The sequence below is a fragment of the Anolis carolinensis genome, chromosome 1, assembly GCF_035594765.1.
Source record: "Anolis carolinensis isolate JA03-04 chromosome 1, rAnoCar3.1.pri, whole genome shotgun sequence".
In the NCBI taxonomy this organism is placed as follows: Eukaryota; Metazoa; Chordata; class Lepidosauria; order Squamata; family Dactyloidae; genus Anolis; species Anolis carolinensis.
In genome coordinates this window covers 268,338,051-268,359,431 of record NC_085841.1, presented here as the reverse complement: position 1 = coordinate 268,359,431, position 21,381 = coordinate 268,338,051, and the positions used below count along the sequence as shown (strand labels likewise).

The 21,381-nt window shown below is 43.4% G+C and overlaps 1 protein-coding gene across 1 annotated transcript in view; it reads right to left on the bottom strand.

Moving 5' to 3' along the window:
• Positions 1-147: 147 nt before the first annotated feature.
• Positions 148-21,381, bottom strand: part of slc22a18 (solute carrier family 22 member 18) — a 79,161-nt gene continuing 57,927 nt past the window's right edge. Inside the window, exons 8-10 of the mRNA XM_016993307.2 lie at positions 18,582-18,683; positions 4,917-5,037; positions 148-1,123 (exon numbers count right to left, since the gene is read on the bottom strand). Of these exons, the coding sequence (XP_016848796.2) occupies positions 936-1,123; positions 4,917-5,037; positions 18,582-18,683 (411 nt within the window). The 3' untranslated portion in view covers positions 148-935. The remainder of the gene's footprint in view (positions 1,124-4,916; positions 5,038-18,581; positions 18,684-21,381) is intronic.

The window sequence follows — 21,381 nt, the reverse complement described above, 5'->3', positions numbered from 1 at the left end:
GGAACTCATAGTCGCAGAGTGCTAGTGTCTCCAAACAAACTACAATCCCCAGGATTCTGCTGTTAAAGTGGCATCTAAGACTGTAATTGTGTTGTGTGAAAGAGACTTTGGAAAGCTTTAAAAGGGGAAGAAAATCAATTGAGAGAATAGGTTTCAGTTGCTCTTTTATTTTTAATGTATTAGTTACATTTTTATGCTGCTTTTTTCACAGTGAGTTCAACATGGCATGCTTGGTTCTCCATCCTCCTCTTTTTTCTTGCAACAACTCTGAGTTAGATTGGACTGGTGGGGAGTGGTTGGCCAAAGGTCATCCAGTGAGTTTCATGAGTCACCTTGATTTCCCAACACTGAGTCCAGCATTCAAATTGCTACACACAAAGACTATACTAGAGACAGCAGCTATCTATTACCTCCTACATGAGATGCAACGTGTCTCTGGCAGTTGCCAAAGAACTTGAGAGGAAGAGTGTCCTTGCACCCGTGTTCTGGCTGTGGGCTTTCCCAAAACAACTGGTTGTCTGTCAAACCACTGATCTTATGCAGCAGGGCCAACACTATGTTCTTCTGTGTTTCTGTGCCTTCAATTCTCCTGTCAACTTATAGCAACTCCATGAATTTCATAGGGGTTTCTTAGACAAGGAAACTTCAGAGGTGGTTTTGTCTTTCTTCTGAAATATGGTCTATAGTACAGTTCATTGGTGGTCTCCCATCCAAGCATTAACCAGAGCTGACTGCTTAGATGTCAAGGCCAGGTGGGATTTGATATCTTTAGGGTATTTAGGTGTCCTGTAAGTTCTTACTCAATGGTATCTATGATATGCTGTGCCGTGTTAAGGGGATTAGCTTTAATTAGTCTCTTTTCTGTCAAATAGGTCAATGAAAATGAGCCTCCTAAAGTGTAATTTGAATATGACACATCAGCACCATTCATAGCATTAATTCACGTTCCCTTCTTTATGAGGGATCCTCTTCTTCAAGAGATACAAAAACAATAATGCATTGACTACTAGCTGTGAATAGCCAAAGCATGAGACCCCAAATCTTCTGTATAGAAATCCTCCAATTGTTGGCCCTATCGTCCGCGTCAGTGGCATAACTGAAGCACATATTCCCAGCATGGCACCTGAGGGAAATGTGAAGAAAATGAATGTTAACACCTATTCTAGTTCTCTAATATTCAACAGAGCTGGGTCTTTTACCACTATTTTGGGAAGTTGTCACAGGGATAAACTTTCGTTTCAACAACGTATAACTTTGCAAAGCAAATGTTATGATAACATTGATTTCATACTGTTAACACGCCGCTATCATGGCCAGCAAAGGAGAAATAGGATGTAACTATGAATAATAATATGGTCTATGCAATTGCTAATCCTAACTGGAATAGACAATTGAATCAACTGGATTACACAAGTATTGATTCATCATTCAGCAACTGATTTAGGCAATGAGGTTCAGCCTATATGACAGACCATATATCTCCATATGGACCTGCCCATATGGTCTTCTTTCATTCTTACTGCTTTTACAGGCAAAATTGGTAGAAGTCCATGATAGGACTTTTGCAAAGTTTGCTCTTAGGCTCTGGAATTCCCTCCCTAGTAAGGCTAGAGTGGTTCCATTCTTGCTGTCTGTCCATTAGCAGACAAAGCTTTCCTTTTTATTTCAACGGGATTGGAGAACTGAAGGTTTTAAAGTAAAAAGCTTATGAGTGTGTTGTACTGTTTTAATTGTACTGCTTTTAAACTGCTTTTTAATATTTTAAGTTTTACATTTTAAAAGCTTTTAGTATTAGTAATTTAAGTCCATTGTAATATTTCTTTTTGTATGCTTTGACTATAGTATACATGTTTTAATTTGTAAGCTGTAGTTTTGGGAGGAAAGGAGTAAAGACAGGATATAAAGAAAATGGACCACAACTCAATGGGTCCAATTTAGTTGGGAGTAGGAATTTGTTCTAGGCCAAAAATGAGAAGGATCAAGGATTTATCAAGAGGACTGTATTGATAAATCAGGCCCTGTATGAAAGAATTTCAAGTGTAACAGTTTGTACTGATAAAGTAAGGAGATTTGTAATAATACACCTATGGGTGGATCCAGGAATGTGCAATTCTACTTGTGACAAAAATGGTGTTGAAGCACCTCAATAACCATGTTATTTTGGAGTTGCTCACACTGCATTAATTGCTAGATATCATTCTAATATGGATGGAGGAAGATTGTCTTCTGCTGCTCCAGAGACTAGAACACGAACTAATATATTCCAATTAAAAATAAATGAGACTTTCCAGTTCTTATTGTAAGAACCATTTGACAGTGTAATAGTCTAACCTGGTAGGTTGTGGACTCTCCATTTTTGGAGATCGTTAAACAAAGGTTGGATGATCTTTCAGGAGTGCTTTAGTTGTGCATTTCTGTAGTCAGCGTTGTTGGACTAGATGGTTTCTAGAGCCACTTCCAACTCTAAGACTTTATGATTCCGCCTTGAGTCCCCTCCACAGTGGAGAAAGGCGGGGTACAAATAGGGTAAATAAATGATTTTAATAAAAGTAATCTACAGTTTAAATATTTTTAAAGTAGCACAAACTGTTCCTGATATCATTTCTTTGAAGTCCAACTCCTTCATCTCACTTGTTTTCACAGATAAAAAAGTACACTGTTTCCCCACTGATGTACACAAGCTCCTTGATTCAAGAGGCCTACAAGCTCAGTTCAGGACAGCTACAAGCCTTCAGTCTGCCCAAAACATCCCTTGTTAAATATAGCACACATTCCAGGCATGTCTCAGCTGGTCACTACCAGTCCTCATCTTCTAGATACTCCTGCATTGCAGCGCTGGCCTCTGTGTGTGTGTCCATTCATAGAGTTGTATGTATATGCATACAGATTATTCCCTCACCAGTGCAACACAGCATTTTGTTACACTGGGCGGCTGGCCCAGTCTCCCTAGTGCACTTTATACTTGAGCTACACCTTTAATATTCTGTTGCACTCTTGCAGAAAGTGGCAATTCTTCTGAAGAGTCACCTAACAATCTATGTAAATCAGGCTGAAGGCACTGAACTGGCTTTCAGCTGTGACTGCGGCTGGCCTGTGGGTTCAGGAAGTAAACCAAGCAGGCTCCAGTTCCCTTACAAAAGCTTTTTTGAGAAGAATTCTGGACTAGTTCCAACTGCTCTCACCCCTCCCCTTCCCATCCTTCTCCATTTCTTCATTTTCAAACACAGGACTTCATACACTGAGAATGAAAATGTCCAAACTCTCACTTGTATCAGAATGGCAATCTCAAACTAAATTTTATTTATTTATATTAATTTATTTATTTACTTTATTTCTATCCTGCCTTGAAAAATCGCAATGTGCACCTGGTATTAGACAAAACGCAGACAAATAATCATTATTAATTATCCATCATTCCTCTCAGAAGCTCAAAGTAAGATACATGATTCTTCTGTTGTATTACCACAATTGTTCTGTGTAGTAGGCTAGGTTGACACACAATGATTTGATCAACATTAGCCACAAGCCTCATGGTTAAAGAGGAATTTGAACATGGAATTCCCCAGCACTTGTCTAATACTCTAATACAAGCTTTGCTTCCTTTGCCCCATTGCAACCACTGATAAAAGGGGACGCTGCAAGTTTTCAATAGAATACAAAAACCTGCAAAAGCTCTTCTCAAGAGCCAAAAAATGGGATGAGTGTATTCACTGGTAAGAGCAGTAATCACAGCTTCCTGAAAAAACAACTACTGCTTGCCTCCAATTCATATGAATAGAAAATTCAAATGACTGCCCCTCCCCAACTGTAGCCAAGGAAGTGGCTGAAGACCATGGTTTTGCTTGTATGCTTGATGTAAATGAGAGACAAGGAGGATTAAACATGTTTTGTTCTACACAAGATAACTCTTTCAAAATGCCTCGTTAGACTCTTTCTCTCTCATTTACATGAGGTTCCATTTGGTGCTTCCTGTCTTCTTCGCTTTTAAAGCTTGGTTTCTTCAAAAGACTCAAATTTTGCAGTGCCTAAGAGATGGATGAGGAAGATGTAGTCCTCCCAAGGATGTTGGACTACAACTCTCAGAATCAATGTTGAGGGATAACTGAAGCATTCCAGCAATGCTTTGGCTTCATTTGTGATTTATGGTGACTTGGGGAGTGTGCCAGGGTCACTCAGGCATGTGTATCAAACCTCCCACATGAAGGGTCTTTGCACAATTTGGAGAAAATTGCTTTTGGGGACTACAACTCTCAGAACTCCACAGCTAGCATGGCCATAGGCCATAAGTGATTATAGTTGTACCTACACTCTTTGTAACAATGCATACAACCCTAATGTGGAATTGTTAGTGATAGCACTTGTGCATGAATATTACTTGGTTGTGAATGTGGCAGGAACCTCCAGGGGCCAACAAGGCCCTGTATTATCTCGCTCAAAGGTCCAAGCAGAGAAAACTGCACAGTTTGTTCACAAGAATATTAATGTTTGGAATTGCTGCCAGGTTCGACCTCTTCCTTTGCAAATGACTTGTTAAGTTATATGGGTCAGTAGCTCCCTTGCAGGTATTCCTGCTACTCTAGCCCTACCAATCCTGACATGTATTCACTGGCTTGGCAGATATGCTGCTCCAGTATAGGTTGCCCTTTGTTCTAACACAAATTACGTGAGATGCCCCAAGACTCTGGAACTTGGCATTCTTCCTGAAGATCTCTCCATTTGGGCTGGCAACAAAAAGACCTGCCAAGCAGAACATGAAGCTAGCTCATCCCGTTGCCAACTCACAACTTTTTCAAAGGGAACCAGAATTGACTGGCACAGCCAATAGGTTTTCTGCTGGGCTAAAGGAGGGGGCGAAGGGGGCAAGCAAGGCAGCAAGAGCACATAAGAGGAACATGCATTTCAAGGACAAATCTTACCTGTGTCAGAAGCAGGGACAGACTTGGTCAGGATGATGTCAGTGATGACTCCGATGGTACTGAAGGAGAAAACCATTGGCGCCACAATGATGCAGTAATGGAACACATTAGTCATCAGGACCTTGGGGGGGAAAAAAACAGAATATCAGCTTGAGGATATCACAAAGGGCAAGGACAGAGTTTGAGAAGGTTTCCTTTTGGAATAACAACTCCAAGAAATCCCACACAACAAAAGCTTGGGAAGAATCCTTATGGTATGATTCATGTAGATATGGGACTGGTCCCCACAGATTCATTTATCCATGTCTGAGAAAATATGTCCCCTCTGGCCATTTTTTGTCCATCCAGAATGACTCTGTGGTATTCATGGGCTGGAAATCCTTTATTTCAAATAAGGTTCACTATTATTCACACTTTTATGTAGCTACATGAAGTCTGGGAACATATCACTCATGGATATGGGGTTGTACTATATTCAGGAACATTTTCTTGGTACACACATATAGCAAGACACCACAAGACTTCTCCTTAGTTCTCACAACTATGGCAAAAGTTAACAGGTTCAATGGCTACCAATACAGAGGAACTGCCTTATTTCCCCTCAAATTGCATAGATCACTTAGGCTGAAGAGGAGTGCTGGGCTTCTCGGAGAGCTGAAGTTGGTTGCTCTGGAGATGGGGCCTTATTAAATAAGAGCCATCCATCAGGACTTGGAACAAATGGCCATTCACTGGGTTAGATAGTCTAGCTGGGGATTTATTCTGCTTGGGAAGGTTTCTTATTAGATTGTATTTCCAAGGACACCAGCATTTTGATTAGTGCCAGAGACACTGTTGAAGAACTGCAAGCATTTAGATGTTTAGAAGGTCTGTGGACCCTGCTTCATTGTCTCCATATGATTTAGGGAAACCTGACCTTTTTGTGGAGCTGGAGCATTTGACACAAAATACGTTCATAAGTCTGCAAAAAGGCCTCCAAATCCCAATCTTACATAGCAGAAGCAAATGGGTAATTCACTAAGTGAAAGTGCAGGGTGCCCTCTGTATTTGACTCAGGGTTTGTCATACCACTCATTTATGACATGATATTGCATTTGAAATCCTCTCCAGCCAGTCTTGTGAGATTAGCTGATTGTTGGACTAAAGATGGTGGCAACTTTAAGGTTGGGCTTCTGCAATGCATTGTACATTGGTTCTTTGTTTTATCTATGTATTTTAACTATGTTTTACTCCACCTCAAGCCATAAGGAGGGGCAGGTAACTCCTACTATTGCTACTACTACTACTACTACTGCTACTACTACTACTACTACTACTAATAATAATAATAATAATAATAATAATAATAAATTGGCACTTTCCATTGCACTCTTACCTCACTTATGCTTTAAGAGTATCATCTGCATGTTTTTTCCATTTCCATTAATGGTATCATTACTGTCTCCTGTACCCCACCCTTTGCTTTGTGATTGGTTTATTTAATGTTTTGTTTTTAAATATATATATCCATAATTGCGCTACAACACAATGTTGCTGTAGAACTTGCTACAATGTTATGAAGATTTAACAGCAAAGAAACAGACTAAAATCAAAAGCCAGAAAACGGGGTCAAAAAGGGTTTAAATAGACTACAAAAGTCATCTTCCATGCCTAAGCCCTGGAAGTGTCTAGAGCTTCTCTGCCAAAGATTTCCTTGGGAATCCTTGAAGGAGTAGTCCTGGCTACAAATACACCACACCCACTAATGAATTGTTCATGGAAGAAAGTGCTATGAGACACCCACACATGAACTGGCTGGAGAAAAAGGGGTCATTAACAGATTACAATATTTCCAATGTAATCCTACAATGTTTTTTCAAAAACTCTGCAACTCAACAATAACTGGAGAGCAATGCTGTCATGAAAGGCACAAGCAGGGTTAATGCAACACTATGACAATATAACAGCATAGTGTGATAATGCCCTGAGAGAGAAACCTCTGACTATATATTTTTAAATACTAGGGGATGATGGTTAAGACAGGATGGTAGTGCCAGAAATGTGAAAGGTTACTCTTGTGGACTACAACTTTCAGGATCCCCAACCAACATGGCTAATGACCATTTTGGATAGGAGACTCCAGGAATAGTCATTCCAAAAGTGGCATTTCCAAACTTTGGCAAGAAATAGAATCACTGAGTTGGAAGAGACCATAAGAGTCATCCCATCCAAGCCCCTGCCATGCAGGACACCATAGCGACCATCACATCAGGGCCTCGATAACTGACTGTACAGTCACTTCATTCTGCCCGGGTTCCCGTTATTACTCCCAGGATCCCACAGCATTGAATCATAGTAGTTAAAGTGGTTTCAAACTGCATTAATTCTACAATTAAGGTGCACCTTTGCATACGTTCATTGGTGCAAACTGAATTAAAAGGGCAAAAGGAATTTTATCTCAATTCAGCAAGGTGGAAAGGAGTATGCAAAAATCCTGTCCTTCCCAGGAGGCTCAGGCAAAAGTAAACTGCTATTGTTTTTCCTAGCTTGTGTGTTCTTCCACATTAATAATGTTTGCTATGTTAGCCACATTTGAATGTTGCTTGGAAACATGTGTCCTGGTTTTCATCTGTAAAATGTTGGCAGGCATGATGACCTTTGTGGCTACAGTCTGTCTAGTTAGACAATGGGTTCCCTGACGTACCAAGACACAAGACCGCTACAAACAGTAGTATATCAATTACAATGGTTTTTTTTTAAACCCAATATTAATAGACATGTACAGTGAAACAAATCTGTTTTATACATGCAGTCTTAAAACAATTATAGCTGTCTGGAAAGCGAAATGTATGGTCATTCAATAAGAGTCCCAAAGAAGCAACCCTATATGATTTGCAAGAGGCTTCTCTTTGAGGGCGCAGAGTCCTTACTCTCTTTTGAGAAGAATTTCCACGTAGAGGATTTCCAATTCCCGTTTCGACTATCAAAAGTCTTCCTCAAGTGGAAAAATATGAATTCCACAAAATTCAATGGACATCAAGTTCCGTAAAGTTAAATATTCCTCAGGTGGAAGGTATGTAAATACAATGGTGTAGTGGACATAAAGAGTCCTACAGAGTTGCTCTGCATTTGTTTGATTCCTTCGCAAGTCACTAGTAGATATATTGGGTTTATACAGTATAAGGAAGATTTAGATTTCTAGTGTGTTATATCTGGCTGAGCTTTTAATCTATGTGTATATGTCCTTTTTCATTTTATTGTATTTTAAGCAGCTTTTAATAATGCTCATTTTTAACATATTTTGAAAACAGAAATGTAAACTAATTCTGTTTTAACTTTTGTATTATGAGTTTTTAAAAACTGAATTGTGCTTTAAAAACATTGTACACCTTTGGTCCTGTGCTGATAAGAGAGGCAGAATGTAAATTAAATAAATGAATGAATGGATGAATAAGTAACTAAATAAATAACAGGTCTAATGGGAATTGCAGTCCAGCAACATCTGGAGAGCCACCTGTGCTGGTGACACCAACAAACATGGCTGTCTACTTCCATTTTAATATCTCGTTCTACTTGCATTTTAGATTTCAGGCAAAGAAAAGTGCTTAGGCCAGCAACAGAAAAAAATAATAAAGCCTGAAGCTGTTTCTTGCTCAACAAATCTTACCTTCTCTCTTCTCCTGCTCCACTAGAAAACATCTCCTCTACTGGGATGAGTGTCACGAGATTAATTGTTCATGAGTTGTTGCACAGGATCTTATGGGTGGTGGATATGGATTGTAAGATTTATTCTGTCTAAATAACAGGAAGAACTATTTATTGTTTTTACAGTAAGACTTGTTTGACAGTGAAACAGGGAAGTGGACTCTTCACCTTTGGAGGTCTGGAAACAGAGGGCAAATGGGTATCTTTGAGAACTTTTAGTTGTGTATTTCTGCATGATGGGCAATGGAGTAGATGGCCGTCTAAGATTCTATGAATATAGGAAATGATGCAACCTGGATTCTCCTCCCCCAACAAAATTTCATGAATGAGCCACAGCAATCACAGGATTGCTTTATTGGAAGCACCCTAGGTGTCACATGTAGTTTGGTGCTTATGGGAACAATTTAACAGCAGAGAAAGCTGCAATACCCCATTCATGAGCTCATTAATTACCCAAGAGGGCCCCGGAATATTTACCAATGATACATCAGAACTGATAATTACGGGCTAACTATGCCTGTCAAAACATACAAACAGCAGGAAATTATGCAGTGCAGAAGAACCCTGGGAATATTCAAAACCTGTCTGACTTGCTCACTTGCTAGAGAAATGATTGAACGTTAATGAAATAGTGTTTGACTATTAAATGCAAATCCATGTGCTTGAGAATTAGGAATATTCATTTTCCTGCAACACTGAGGCTGAAAAACCGATGTCACATATTGATTACTATAACAAAAGCAGTGAAAACATGCTTATACACAAGGCTCAGAATTTGGCCAAGCTTGGAGAAGTTACCCTTTTAAACTACAACTCCAGAAACCCTAGTCATCACAGCAATGAGCCAAACTGCAAATCCTGAAGACTCGCATCCAAAAAAGTAGTGTTGCCAAGTTCTGCCTTTATATTCCTCTCCTAGGCTGTGGCGAATGTCCCTTACTGGTAGGGACCACACTTTTCATGCAAGACGTCCCAAGTTTAGATGTTAGCATTTCCAGTTGGGATGGGAAAGACCTCTGCCTCAACAGTGGTGTCAGTGGACAAAATGTGCATCTACATTGTAGAATTAATGCAGTCTGAAATCACTTGAACTGCTATGGTTCAATGCTCGGGGATCCTGGGAGTTGTAGTTTAGTGACTATTGCTCTTTAGCAGAGAAGGCTTGTTATTGTTTATTCATTCAGTCACTTCCAACTCTTCATGACCTCATGTACCAGCCCACATCAGAGTTCCCTGTCTGCCATGGCCACCCCCAGCTCCTACAATGTCAAGCCACTTACTTCAAGGATACTATCCAACCATCTTGCTCTTGGTCAGCCCCTCTTCCTTTTTCCTTCAATTTCCCCCAGCATCATTGTCTTTAGCCTTCTTTAGCAGAGAAGGCTAAAGACCTCATAAAATAACAATTCCCATTATTTTTATTTATTTATTTATTTTTCAAACTTATATGCCGCCACTCCCCTAGGGCTCGGAGCGGCTTACAAAAACCGGCTAAAATCAACAATTTAAAAAACATTTTAAAAACATCATTTAAAAAAATCTTTAAAACATCCTAAAAGCACCTTTTAAAACATCAGCAACAGAACTCAAAAGCCTGCCGAAACAGGTGTGTCTTACATGCCCTGCGGAAGGCCAACAAGTCCCGCAAGGCACGAACTTCAGGTGGCAAGGTGTTCCACAGAGATGGCGCCACTACTGAAAAGGCTCTGCGTCTAGTTGCAGTTAGACGCAAGGTCTTAAAACTGGGGACTTCCAGCAGGTCTTGGTCCTCAGAACGGAGGGATCTCTGGGGTTTGTAGGGGGTGAGGCGGTCCCTCAGGTACATCGGCCCTGGACCATGTAAGGCCTTGAAAGTAAGCACCATCACTTTGAAAGTGATCCGGTGCTCAATTGGTAACCAGTGCAGCTGCCGTAAGATTGGTGTTATGTGGCATCTTATCGGGACTCCCGCAAGGAGCCGGGCAGCTGCATTTTCCACCAATTTGAGCTTCCGGATCACCGACACAGGAAGGCCAATGTAAAGGGCATTACAGTAATCCAGTCTCGAGATGACTGTAGCCTGGATCACTGTAGCCAGGTTGTCCCTAGATAGATAGGGGGCTAGCCGTCTAGCCTGCCGAAGATGAAAAAAGGCAGTTTTGGTAACGGCGGAGACCTGGGCCATCACATAACATTGAGCCATGGTAGCTGAAGTGATGTCAAACTGCATTAATTCTGCAGTGTAGATGCATCCAAATATTCTACCTTGATATATAAGGGAGCTTCCTCTTTTCCTTGATTCCCCAGACAGTTTCAATTTTTTCAGGAACATAATATATGTGTACATGCACCCCCGCCATACTTTTAAACATCTAAAGGAATAAATTATTAAATATCTTTTTCCTTTTAAAGAGCATGTGTAACAAGAGGCTTTGCTGTCCTCTAAATTTCTGAAGAGATTTCCTTGCTAAAGCTGTATTTGTGATATCACAACATTTGTCTTTTCATTTTATAATGCTCAAAAGAGAAGCCCAAGATTAATGCTGCTCTGACCTGCAGATGTTGCAGTTCAGTAAAGGTGCTGGTCATGAATAAATGATCACAATAGTTTAGAAACAATAGTGGTGGGAAAATAAAATGAAAGACAAACAAATTAGGGTCAGTGGCAGATTGTCTTCTCTCCCAAATGATGGGTTTTAGTGCTCTACTTCCAAATGTGCCTTCTCAGCCCCTCTGATCTGCAGCTTCATTCATTTATTTTTTATTTATTTCCAATATTTCTACCCCGCCCTTCTCCCCGAGGGGACTCAGGGCGGCTTACACAACTGGTAGGATCACTACCAGTACATCATAATACAATAAAATAAGAATAAAACAGTTAAAATAATTAAATAACATAATAAAATACAATATATAAGATTTAAAACAATGCAACACCAAATATATATACCAATCATCCATCAGACCTTGTGCAAAAGCCTTAATCCGATCCATGTCAATGCTAACTGAGTTCATTCATTAAACGCTTGCGCGCATAGCCAGGTCTTCAGCTTCTTCCTGAACCCCAAAAGGGATGGAGCCTGCCGGATGTCACTGGGGAGGGAGTTCCACAGCCGAGGGGCCGCCACCGAGAAGGCCCTGTCTCTCGTCCCCACCAGCCGTGCTTGTGAGGCCGGTGGGATCGAGAGCAGGGCCTCCCCGGATGATCTTAAGGTTCTCGTGGGCTCATAGGAGGAGATGCGTTCGGACAGGTAAATTGGACCAGAACCGTTTAGGGCTTTGTAGGTCAAAACCAGCACTTTGAATTGGGCTCGGTAGCATATTGGCAGCCAGTGGAGCTGGCTTAGCAGGGGGGTAGTACGCTCCCTGTAAGCCGCCCCAGTTATTAATCTGGCTGCCGCCCGTTGTACTAGCTGGAGCTTCCGGGCCGTCTTCAAAGGCAGCCCCACGTAGAGCGCGTTGCAGTAATCCAAACGAGCTGTAACCAGAGCGTGGACCACCGTGGCCAAGTCAGACCTCCCAAGGAACGGGCGCAGCTGGCGCACAAGGCGGAGTTGTGCGAAGGCTCTCCCGGCCACCGCTGAAACCTGAGGCTCCAGGCTCAGCGATGAGTCCAAGAGAACCCCCAGACTGCGAACCTGTGTCTTCAGGGGGAGTGCAACCCCGTCCAACACAGGCTGTAACCCTATTCCCCGTTCAGCCCTGCGACTGACCAGAAGGACCTCTGTCTTGTCTGGATTCAGTTTCAATTTGTTAGCCCTCATCCAGTCCGACACAGCGGCCAGACACCGGTTCAGGACCTGGACAGCCTCCTTAGTGACAGGTGGGAAGGAGTGACAGAGCTGGACATCATCTGCGTACAGATGACACCGGACCCCGAAACTCCGAATGATCTCTCCCAACGGCTTCATGTAGATGTTAAACAACATGGGGGACAGTACTGACCCCTGCGGGACCCCACAAGTCAACGGTTGTGGGGCCGAGCAGGCGTCCCCCAATGACACCATCTGGGACCGACCCTCCAGGAATGAGTGGAGCCACTGCAGAACAGTACCTCCAAGTCCCATTCCTGCGAGGCGTCCCAGAAGGATACCGTGATCGACGGTATCGAAGGCCGCTGAGAGGTCCAGCAGAACCAGCAGGGACACACTCCCCCTGTCCAGTTCCCGGCGTAGATCATCGACTAAGGCGACCAAGGCTGTCTCGGTGCCATGCCCCGGCCTGAAGCCAGACTGCGCCGGATCCAGAAAATCAGTGTCAACCAAGAATGCCTGGAGTTGCGCAGCCACCACACGTTCCAGGACCTTGCCCAAAAAGGGGAGATTGGAAATAGGCCGATAGCTGTCCAATTGAGTGGGATCTAGTGATGGCTTCTTCAACAGCGGTTTGATCACAGCCAATTTAAGGCTCGCTGGAACAATGCCTTCCCGAAGGGAGGCATTCACCACCACCTTCACCCACTCGGCCAATCCCCCTCTGGCTTCTCTCACCAGCCAGGATGGGCAGGGGTCTAGGATGCATGTGGTAGCCTTTGCCTCTCCAAGCACCTTGTCCACATCCTCGAGCTCAACCAATTGAAATGAATCCATCAAAATAGGACAAGCAGGAGCTCGTGTTACATCCTCGGAAGCTGCCATTAATATGGTGTCAAAGCTAGAGCGGATCAGAGCGACTTTGTCCGCAAAGAACTGAGCAAATGCTTCACAGCGGGCTGCCGAGTTGTCAGGGATCCCATCTTGAGAGATGGGATTCAACAAACCTCTAACAACTCGGAACAGCTCTGCCGGATGGTTCTTTGCGGACGCAATATTAGCTGCAAAGAAAACATTCTTAGCAGCATCTATTGCCGCGGCGTATGCCTTTAAATAAAGGCACAGCCGTGCTCGGTCTGGTTCGTTCTGCTTCAAACGCCACACGCGCTCTAGACCCCTCTTCTTTCGCTTCATCGCTGCCAACTCCTCGGTGAACCAAGGAGATGGTTTAGCTCGGGTACTCGAGAGGGGACGTTCCGGAGCAATCGTGTCTATTGCCCTAGTCGCCTCCTTGTTCCAGAGGGCAACCAGAGCATCGACAGGATCACCAACCGAGGCAGCGGGAAACTCCCCAAGAGCCGTCAGGAATCCATCCGGATCCATAAGCCTCCGGGGGCGGACCATTTTATTAGGTCCTCCACCCCTGCGGAGGTTGGGGGGCACAGCGAGTCTAAACCTGATCAGGTGATGGTCGGTCCATGGCAAAGGAGTGATGGTGAGCTCCTCCACACCACCACCTTCCTCCCATCCCTGGCAGAAAACCAAGTCAAGTGTGTGCCCTGCTCTGTGGGTGGGACCAGATACCAATTGGGACAGCCCCATGGTTGCCATGGTGGCCATGAAGTCCTGAGCTGCGCCAGTCAGGGTGGCCTCCGCATGGACATTGAAGTCCCCCAGCACAATAAGCCGCTGGGACTCCAACGCCAGGCCCGAGACCATCCCCGCTAGCTCAGGCAGAGAGACTGTAGTGCAGCGGGGTGGTCGGTACACTAGCAGAATCCCTAATCTGTCCCGGTCACCCACCCTCAGGTGGACACATTCAAACAAGGTTGACTGCGGGATGGGGCACCTGGTCAGGGGGATGGAATCCTTGTAGACCACTGCGACTCCGCCTCCCCTCCCTCCGGATCTTGGTTGGTGCTGCACGGAGTACCCAGGAGGACAGAGTTGGGTGAGATTAACCCCACCCGCCTCATCCAGCCAGGTCTCCGTTATGCACGCCAGGTCTGCCCGTTCATCCAGGATAAGATCCTGGATAATTGCGGTTTTTCCATTTGCAGACCTGGCGTTCAACAGCACCACCTTTAGTCCGAAGGGACCGCCAGCCCGGCTATCCAAATTTACCATATCAGGAGACCGTTTTAAATCTACAAGAAATCTCTCCCTAGGCCGAATTAATTTTGGTCTCCTTTTCCCGCATCTCCTCCTCCCCTGAATAACTTCAATGGGGGCTCCTCGGCTAGCGGACATCCCCCCTCCCTCTACATGGCCCCTCTCCCTATTCTCTAACATCTGGCTAACACTGGCTATAGCTGGAGACAAGAACACTGGCTATAGATGTAGACAAGCCACTCCTTTCTCCCCCCCCCCTTTAGGAGTTACTAGAATAAAGTGCACTAAAAAGCTTTGTAACTCCCCCCCCCCCCTCCTTAGCTTGATATTAAAGTGCACAGTGCAAAGACAGGGGGGTCTAGTTCATAGGTTCCCATAAAACTCACAGGGAGAGGGGCTCATGGAGAGCTAAAAACAATAATGGGTTCTCAATTAAATGCCAGTAGCTAACGCAGCGTTATACAATTTTAAGAAATAAAGTGACTCAGTGCTATGATATAAAAATCAGGACGGGTTATGGCTATATACTGGGTCGGTAACAGGCCCCCTCTCCCCAAAACTCCACGGGCAACCCTCCCTAGCCCTCCACTAGCAGCGTCATATTATAGGACTAAACACAATTCATAAAAGTCAGGTGGAATTTCATAGCAGATGTTAGCAGCAATAAACAATAGAGCAATAAATTGTAGCAATTATAGCAGTAAGATAAAGTGCTGGTCCAGATGTTGGTCTAGTAGATGAAATCAATATATCCTCAGGTAAACCCGGATACCAAAGCAGCCAAAAAAAGGTTAGATAAGGCTGGTAGGGCAGGCAGCGCTCAGACCCAGTCAATATAGTTACTTATCGGGCTAACACAATGCAGTGGTAGGGCCCCAAGGAGTGGAATTGTGCTTTCGGTCTTATGGATGATGGAGGATGGAACTCCCCAACTGGGGGCAGCAAACTGCCCACGCTGACACAGCAATAGTTAGGTCTTTGGCCCAGATGAAACAAACAAACCACAGCCAGGTCACTGGCGGCTAGACTCCAAAAGCCCTCCTTCTCCACACAGCGCCCACAATGATAATCAGTGGCAGCAACGAAGATCATCCTGCCACCCACCGCGATGATGGAGCTGCCGTTCCAAGCTGGGTCCAGTCAATAAGCCCATGATGGCAAAACAAGGCGAAATGGCCGGCAGCGGGCAATGGTGGTGGCAGCGGGAAACGGTGGTTGGCACAGCGGTGCAGTGGGAAATGGTGGCTATTGGCAGAAACTGACCGACACTGATAGGCAATGGCTAACACTGCAGGAAGCAGCTGCAGGAACCGGCCAGCAGTGTAAAACAGCAGCTGGCACAGCGACTCTGTGCCCCACACTCCGGCTGGAATGGAAATAAGCCAGCAACTGATGGTGTTCTCTGCCCAGGCTCAGGTGGAGGCCTCAGGTTTTACAGTAAGCTGATCCCAGAAAAGTTCTTCCCACAAGGTATGAGGAGAAAGGGACGATGGAGGGGTCCTTGAAGGCAATTTGGCATCTAGATGTTAGAGGCAACCACAGTAAGGCTTCGATTTTCTTTAAACGCAGTCTCAGCGTCTAACAGCAAAGAGCAATGGCAGGCGGAGCCTTCCTTCCCTCTCTGTCACTCCAGGTTCCCGTTTGCTCCTTTCGCTTGTTCTGTTTGTTTGTTCTTTATTCTTATCCCTTTTGCAACACAAGGACTTCCTCCTGTGTGACCTGTGCCTCCCTGGGGTTTCAGTCCCAGTTTATTGCTCAGGGAAGGGCAGTAAAAGAACAGCAGTATTGGAGTTTTAAACTTTGCCTGGAACTTTGCCTGCAACAAACTCACGAGGCCCACAAAGGTTCTGCCTTACCGGCGTTGCCTTCTCTTCTGCAACTCTCCTGTCACTCCCAGGCTCAGCCTGGCAGGCACAAAGCCTCACCAGGGGGCCAACACCCCAACCCTTAAGATGACACAGGGTTTGGGGGGGTTAAAGATGGAAAGGCAGGATTCTGGCGGTGATTAAAGATCTTCTGGCTGCCGAGCTCAGCAAAGCTCCTGCTGCCTCGCCGCCATCTTGTGGCCAATTTTTCCCAATTTTTCATCTAAGTAAGAACACAGTACTTTGTAAATAAAGAAATTAAATCATTCTTCTGAATAAGAAACAATGGGCATTTCTGGACAGGGCAAATGTGTCAGGAGGCTACAATATTTGTTGCAATAGTTCTTGTAGTATGGTATAGTACTTGGTATTATTGGCTAGAGAATATATATTTTAAAACCCCCAGAAAAACAGTACTTGAATAGGAGACTGCCAACAAATGCCTGGTGCTATAGGCTATGTTTCAGAGGAAGGAATTGGCAAAACACCTCTACGTATTCCTTGCCTAAGAAAATCCTATGGAATTATGGAGTCACCATAAGTCAACCGGCATTGTGAAGGCACACACGTCTGCCTTGTTCTCCTAGTTCAAGTACTATCCATGCCAACTATGCCTGAGGTGGTGGTAGATCTTAACTACAATCCCTTCCAACCTGATCCTTACAACAAAACAAAACAAAAGAACACAACACACGCACACACACACACATGCTAAATGTGAAACCTTTGCATGCACTCTACCACTTAGCTGTAGTTCTTTCTTGAAACACATTTCTTCCCCTAAGCAAAACCGGGTTGACTGAACTATCAAACCTGGAAGCAGCTTAGAAGCAATACTTTTGGACTACAGTTCCCAGATTCCCTTAATCAGCACAACTACTGGCCATGCTGGTCAGGGATTCTGGAAGTAATAGTCCCAAAGTAAGCTCTAGTCTCCTAGGTTGGTTCAGGTTGACCTCTGGCTGACCGAGGTTGGAGATCTGGGACATCTTGTCTGTTCATGCTCTCTGTTTTCCTACATGTTTTGTCTTCATTGCTGCTAAAGTGTTGCTGAGCTTCTTTTCTGCACAGCTGGCCTCTCTGTTAATTTCAGCTCCACATAGCTTGGAGGCCACTGAGAGGAAGTGATTACTACAGAGTCGGGGAAATGTAACTTGAGATATTACTTCAACATCTTCGTCATAAAATCAATGCAGAGCTCATAAAAATCGGGTTGTTGTATGTCTTTCGGGCTGTGTGGCCATGTTCCAGAAGCATTCTCTCCTGACGTTTCGCCCACATCTATGGCAGGCATCCTCAGAGGTTGTGAGGTATGGATACCTCACAACCTCTGAGGATGCCTGCCATAGATGTGGGCGAAACGTCAGGAGAGAATGCTTCTGGAACATGGCCACACAGCCCGAAAGACATACAACAACCCTGTGATTCTGGCCATGAAAGCCTTCGACAACTCATAAAAATCGTTTTTATTATTTCTTCACATCTATAAACCACACATCGAGCTCAGAGTGAGACGTTCATGATGCTTGAGGCAAGTTGTGTCAAAAAAGCTTTTACCTACAAACAGTTCCCGGCTGGCTACCTCCTGAAAAGAATGTTTTCTTGTTAGCTCCTTGTGCATAGTTTTTTTCTTTGCAAATGAGACAGCAGCTGCCTTTTCCCTATCTACAGCTGTCACAGGAATCCATTTCTGTGCCCTTCCTTTTAAGGCCTATGGAGGTGGGAGTTACAGAGCAAGTCCTCGATGTTTTCCTTCACAGACTAAGTGAACATTTCTGAGACCTCACCAGCCTGCTTATTAATTTTTCATGTTTATCTCCAAATTAAAGTATATTTGTTTCAATAGCATTTCCCCCATGAACATTACTAGTATTGCCCAAAGCAAAAACAACAGTGTAAAAACCAAGGACCTTGGGATGAGTCAAATGGGCTCCATTAATCACGAAAACGTTGAGGGGGAAAATGAGGAGGTTGTATTAGTCCCATATGATGAAAATCACAGCCCTTAGACTAAAACTTTTCAAATCAGTTTAATTATGAGAACCAGTTCAGTAAAGTGGTTAGAGTCTTAGATTAGGAGATTGGGTTCAAATTCATGCTTGGCAACCCATTGGGTGTCCTTTGGTAAGGCACTCTCAGCTTCAGAAGAAGGCAAGTGCAACCCCCCCCCCCCCCCCCCCGACCAAATTCGGTCAAGAAAACCCCATCATCAAGTACATGGTATTCTAGTGTATATATTATCAGCTGATAAACATGTAAGCGCACAGACTTACCATACCAATGCCAACACCACAGAAGACTAAGACACTCATCATGAGTAGGGTCCTCTCTGTATAGCGGCTAGTTAACCTCCCAATGACTAGGCCCTGGACAACCTGGAAGAAATGAGAGGGTAGGTACATGGACAATAAGTTCTCATATATTTTAAGGCAAAACTCAAGGAGTTTCTGTTCAAAAATTTAACTCAGGTACTTGATAAATTTGAATCTGGGAACTTTGCTGAGAACTGCTACTGGTTATAATTTTGTTTGCTAGTGTGTTCATACGCTAGCATGAAACTTATTGTATCTAAACAATTGTTCTTACTTAGAGGTTGCCCAATTCTTGTCCATAGTGCAGCCAATCATTCCATAAATACACACATAATCTTACCTTTTGGGTTAATGGGTGGGTATGTAATCAACTTTTTCATCATGGATGTCATGGTACTATTTGGATAACAGAATGCACAACTATAGGATCCAACATACCCATGCTGCTGTGTACTACAATATGCTAACATTGTAAAGTGCATATAGTATGTTGAACACTGGTCTTTCTATGCACCTTCTTCTTTTTTTTTTTGTAACATTGGACTGATTGTATACAAAGTTGGCAAGCCTAGAGGAGTGTCCCACATAAAGGCAGGTGATGGAACTCAGAGGGCCTTTACTTTAAGAAATTAGAAGAGGAAAATTCAGAGATGTACCAGAGAAGATTCTTAGTTTCTCTTCAGTCTATACATTCACTTCAAATAAGGTTTCCATTACTTAAGGTCCGGGTCTTTAGAGGTGTTTAATTAATGTGGAACAAACTGGGAAAACCCGGGTTACTCTGCATTAATTTGCTTTTACCTGAGGCATCGTTTGGACGCCTCAGGTAAAAAGCGAGACAGGTCCTGCATTTAGACCTGTCTGGAAAGGCCCTAAATTGATGCAGGTCATAGGGTTTAAAGTAAAAACACCTTTAGAGACCTCTGCGGACAATTCCAGACCTGAACTTCAAGCTTCAATTTAGTCACTTCCGAAAAAGTACTTTCCCTGGGCTAAGCAGGCCTGTATGTGTGTGAGAGAGTTTTAATTTGCCATTTTTTAAAAGAAGATTTTCAGGCAGTGGATGGTTCAATCTGTGGATACAAAATCCATCGACATGGAGAGCTGACTGTACATTTTTTCATTTTAATGTAACCAAAAAGCTAAGCATTAGATATATACAATAATTTGCTAGATATTGCCACTGGAATATATTTATGTAAAACATGTAAATTGCTTGGCTTTAATAGATTTGCATCAATTAATTTGAGTTACTAATTTGTTTAACAAAGCAATTCGTTCACATATTATGAATTCTTGCTGTATAAGCTATCTTTCTGATATTCTACCACCTATATGGAGCTATGAACACCAGGCTGTAGACATTGCCCCTCTTTAAAAAGTGTCTTGATTTTTTAAAACTATCCATAGGAATTATCAATGCAAAATGATCCCATGGAGCTGTTGCTTTGGATTACACCAGAGCTACGCCTGATTTGATGGGAAGTATTGTAAGTGCTGAAATGAAGTCACTGGCTGCTATCAAAAAATATACATCTATCATAACCATCAGCTTTCTTTAAATAGTTTATATAAAATAATAAAAGACAATTTTAAAAGAAACTGGACAAAAGTACTCGTTTAGAAAGCAGATCATTTATGTGCTCATATTATTAAGCTTATTCATAGAGCCATGGATTCAGGACCAAAACAACATGGCTTAAGGCTTATTGCTTTCCAAATGTTTCCATTTATAGACAGCACAGTGAAGTAGTCACAGCACGGGCAGGCAACTACAGTGAGTTCAGGCACTTTTTCTTTTTTTTCTTCTTCTTTTTTTTTTGCCCCTGGGACCTTTTTAGGGGTAATTGATATCAGCACAAAAACAAAAGAAATCAGAATTCCAGTTCTGGCTTTGTAAAAAAAAAAAAAAGACAAAACGGGTTATTAAAAAATGTTATATATGTAAGTGAGCCCTGTAACCTATTTATTGTTAGGGAATTTTCCCAAAATAGTAGAGTATCCAAAAATACAAACAGGATATTTGATTGAGCAGTCAGCTCACAGCAAGCAGAAGATGAAGCGTGGTGGCTGCAAAAGAATTCTTGAGCTTCGGAGGCAAAGATGCAGAGTTCAATCTTTAAAGTTTCAAAAAAGATTTATTTAAAGAACTACATTTATTGATAGAAAAGAATTGGGTCTAAGCTTCTCTCTAACTCCATATTACTAAGGTTCAAAAAGAGGAAATGCCTCCAAACACTACATTTTTTCAAACACAGAAAAGAGAGAGGTCTGCATACAAAGGTGGAAAAAGCAGCAGAAGAAGCGAGACCATGATGTTTCAGTTAGAAAATGGGAGAAGAAAGACAGAGAAAGATCAAAAAGATATATTAACAGACATTCAGGAGCCGGGGGGGAAGAGATTCCCTCAGTCTAGCCTAATGCTAACTAGTTGTTCCTTATTGAGGACTGCAGACTTGAGAAGTGTGCAATTGACCTCCAACATTTATAAGATACATTCCTAGTTTTGAAGGATTTCACAAGAAACAATTCCTGTAATGTTCTTAGTACAATATTGGCATACTACCAGGCCCGGCCCAACACGGCATGCTGGCCACGCCCCCGCGTTGGGCGCCACCTTCCCAGGGGCGCTATTGAGCCCCTGGCGGAGGCGGGGCCGTGTGACGTGGAGGCGTGGCCAGGTCTGGCCCCGCCTCCCGCGGGGCGCGCCATGGCGCAGCCAGGCCAGGGCGCACCCTGCAGGAGGTGGGACCGGCCACGC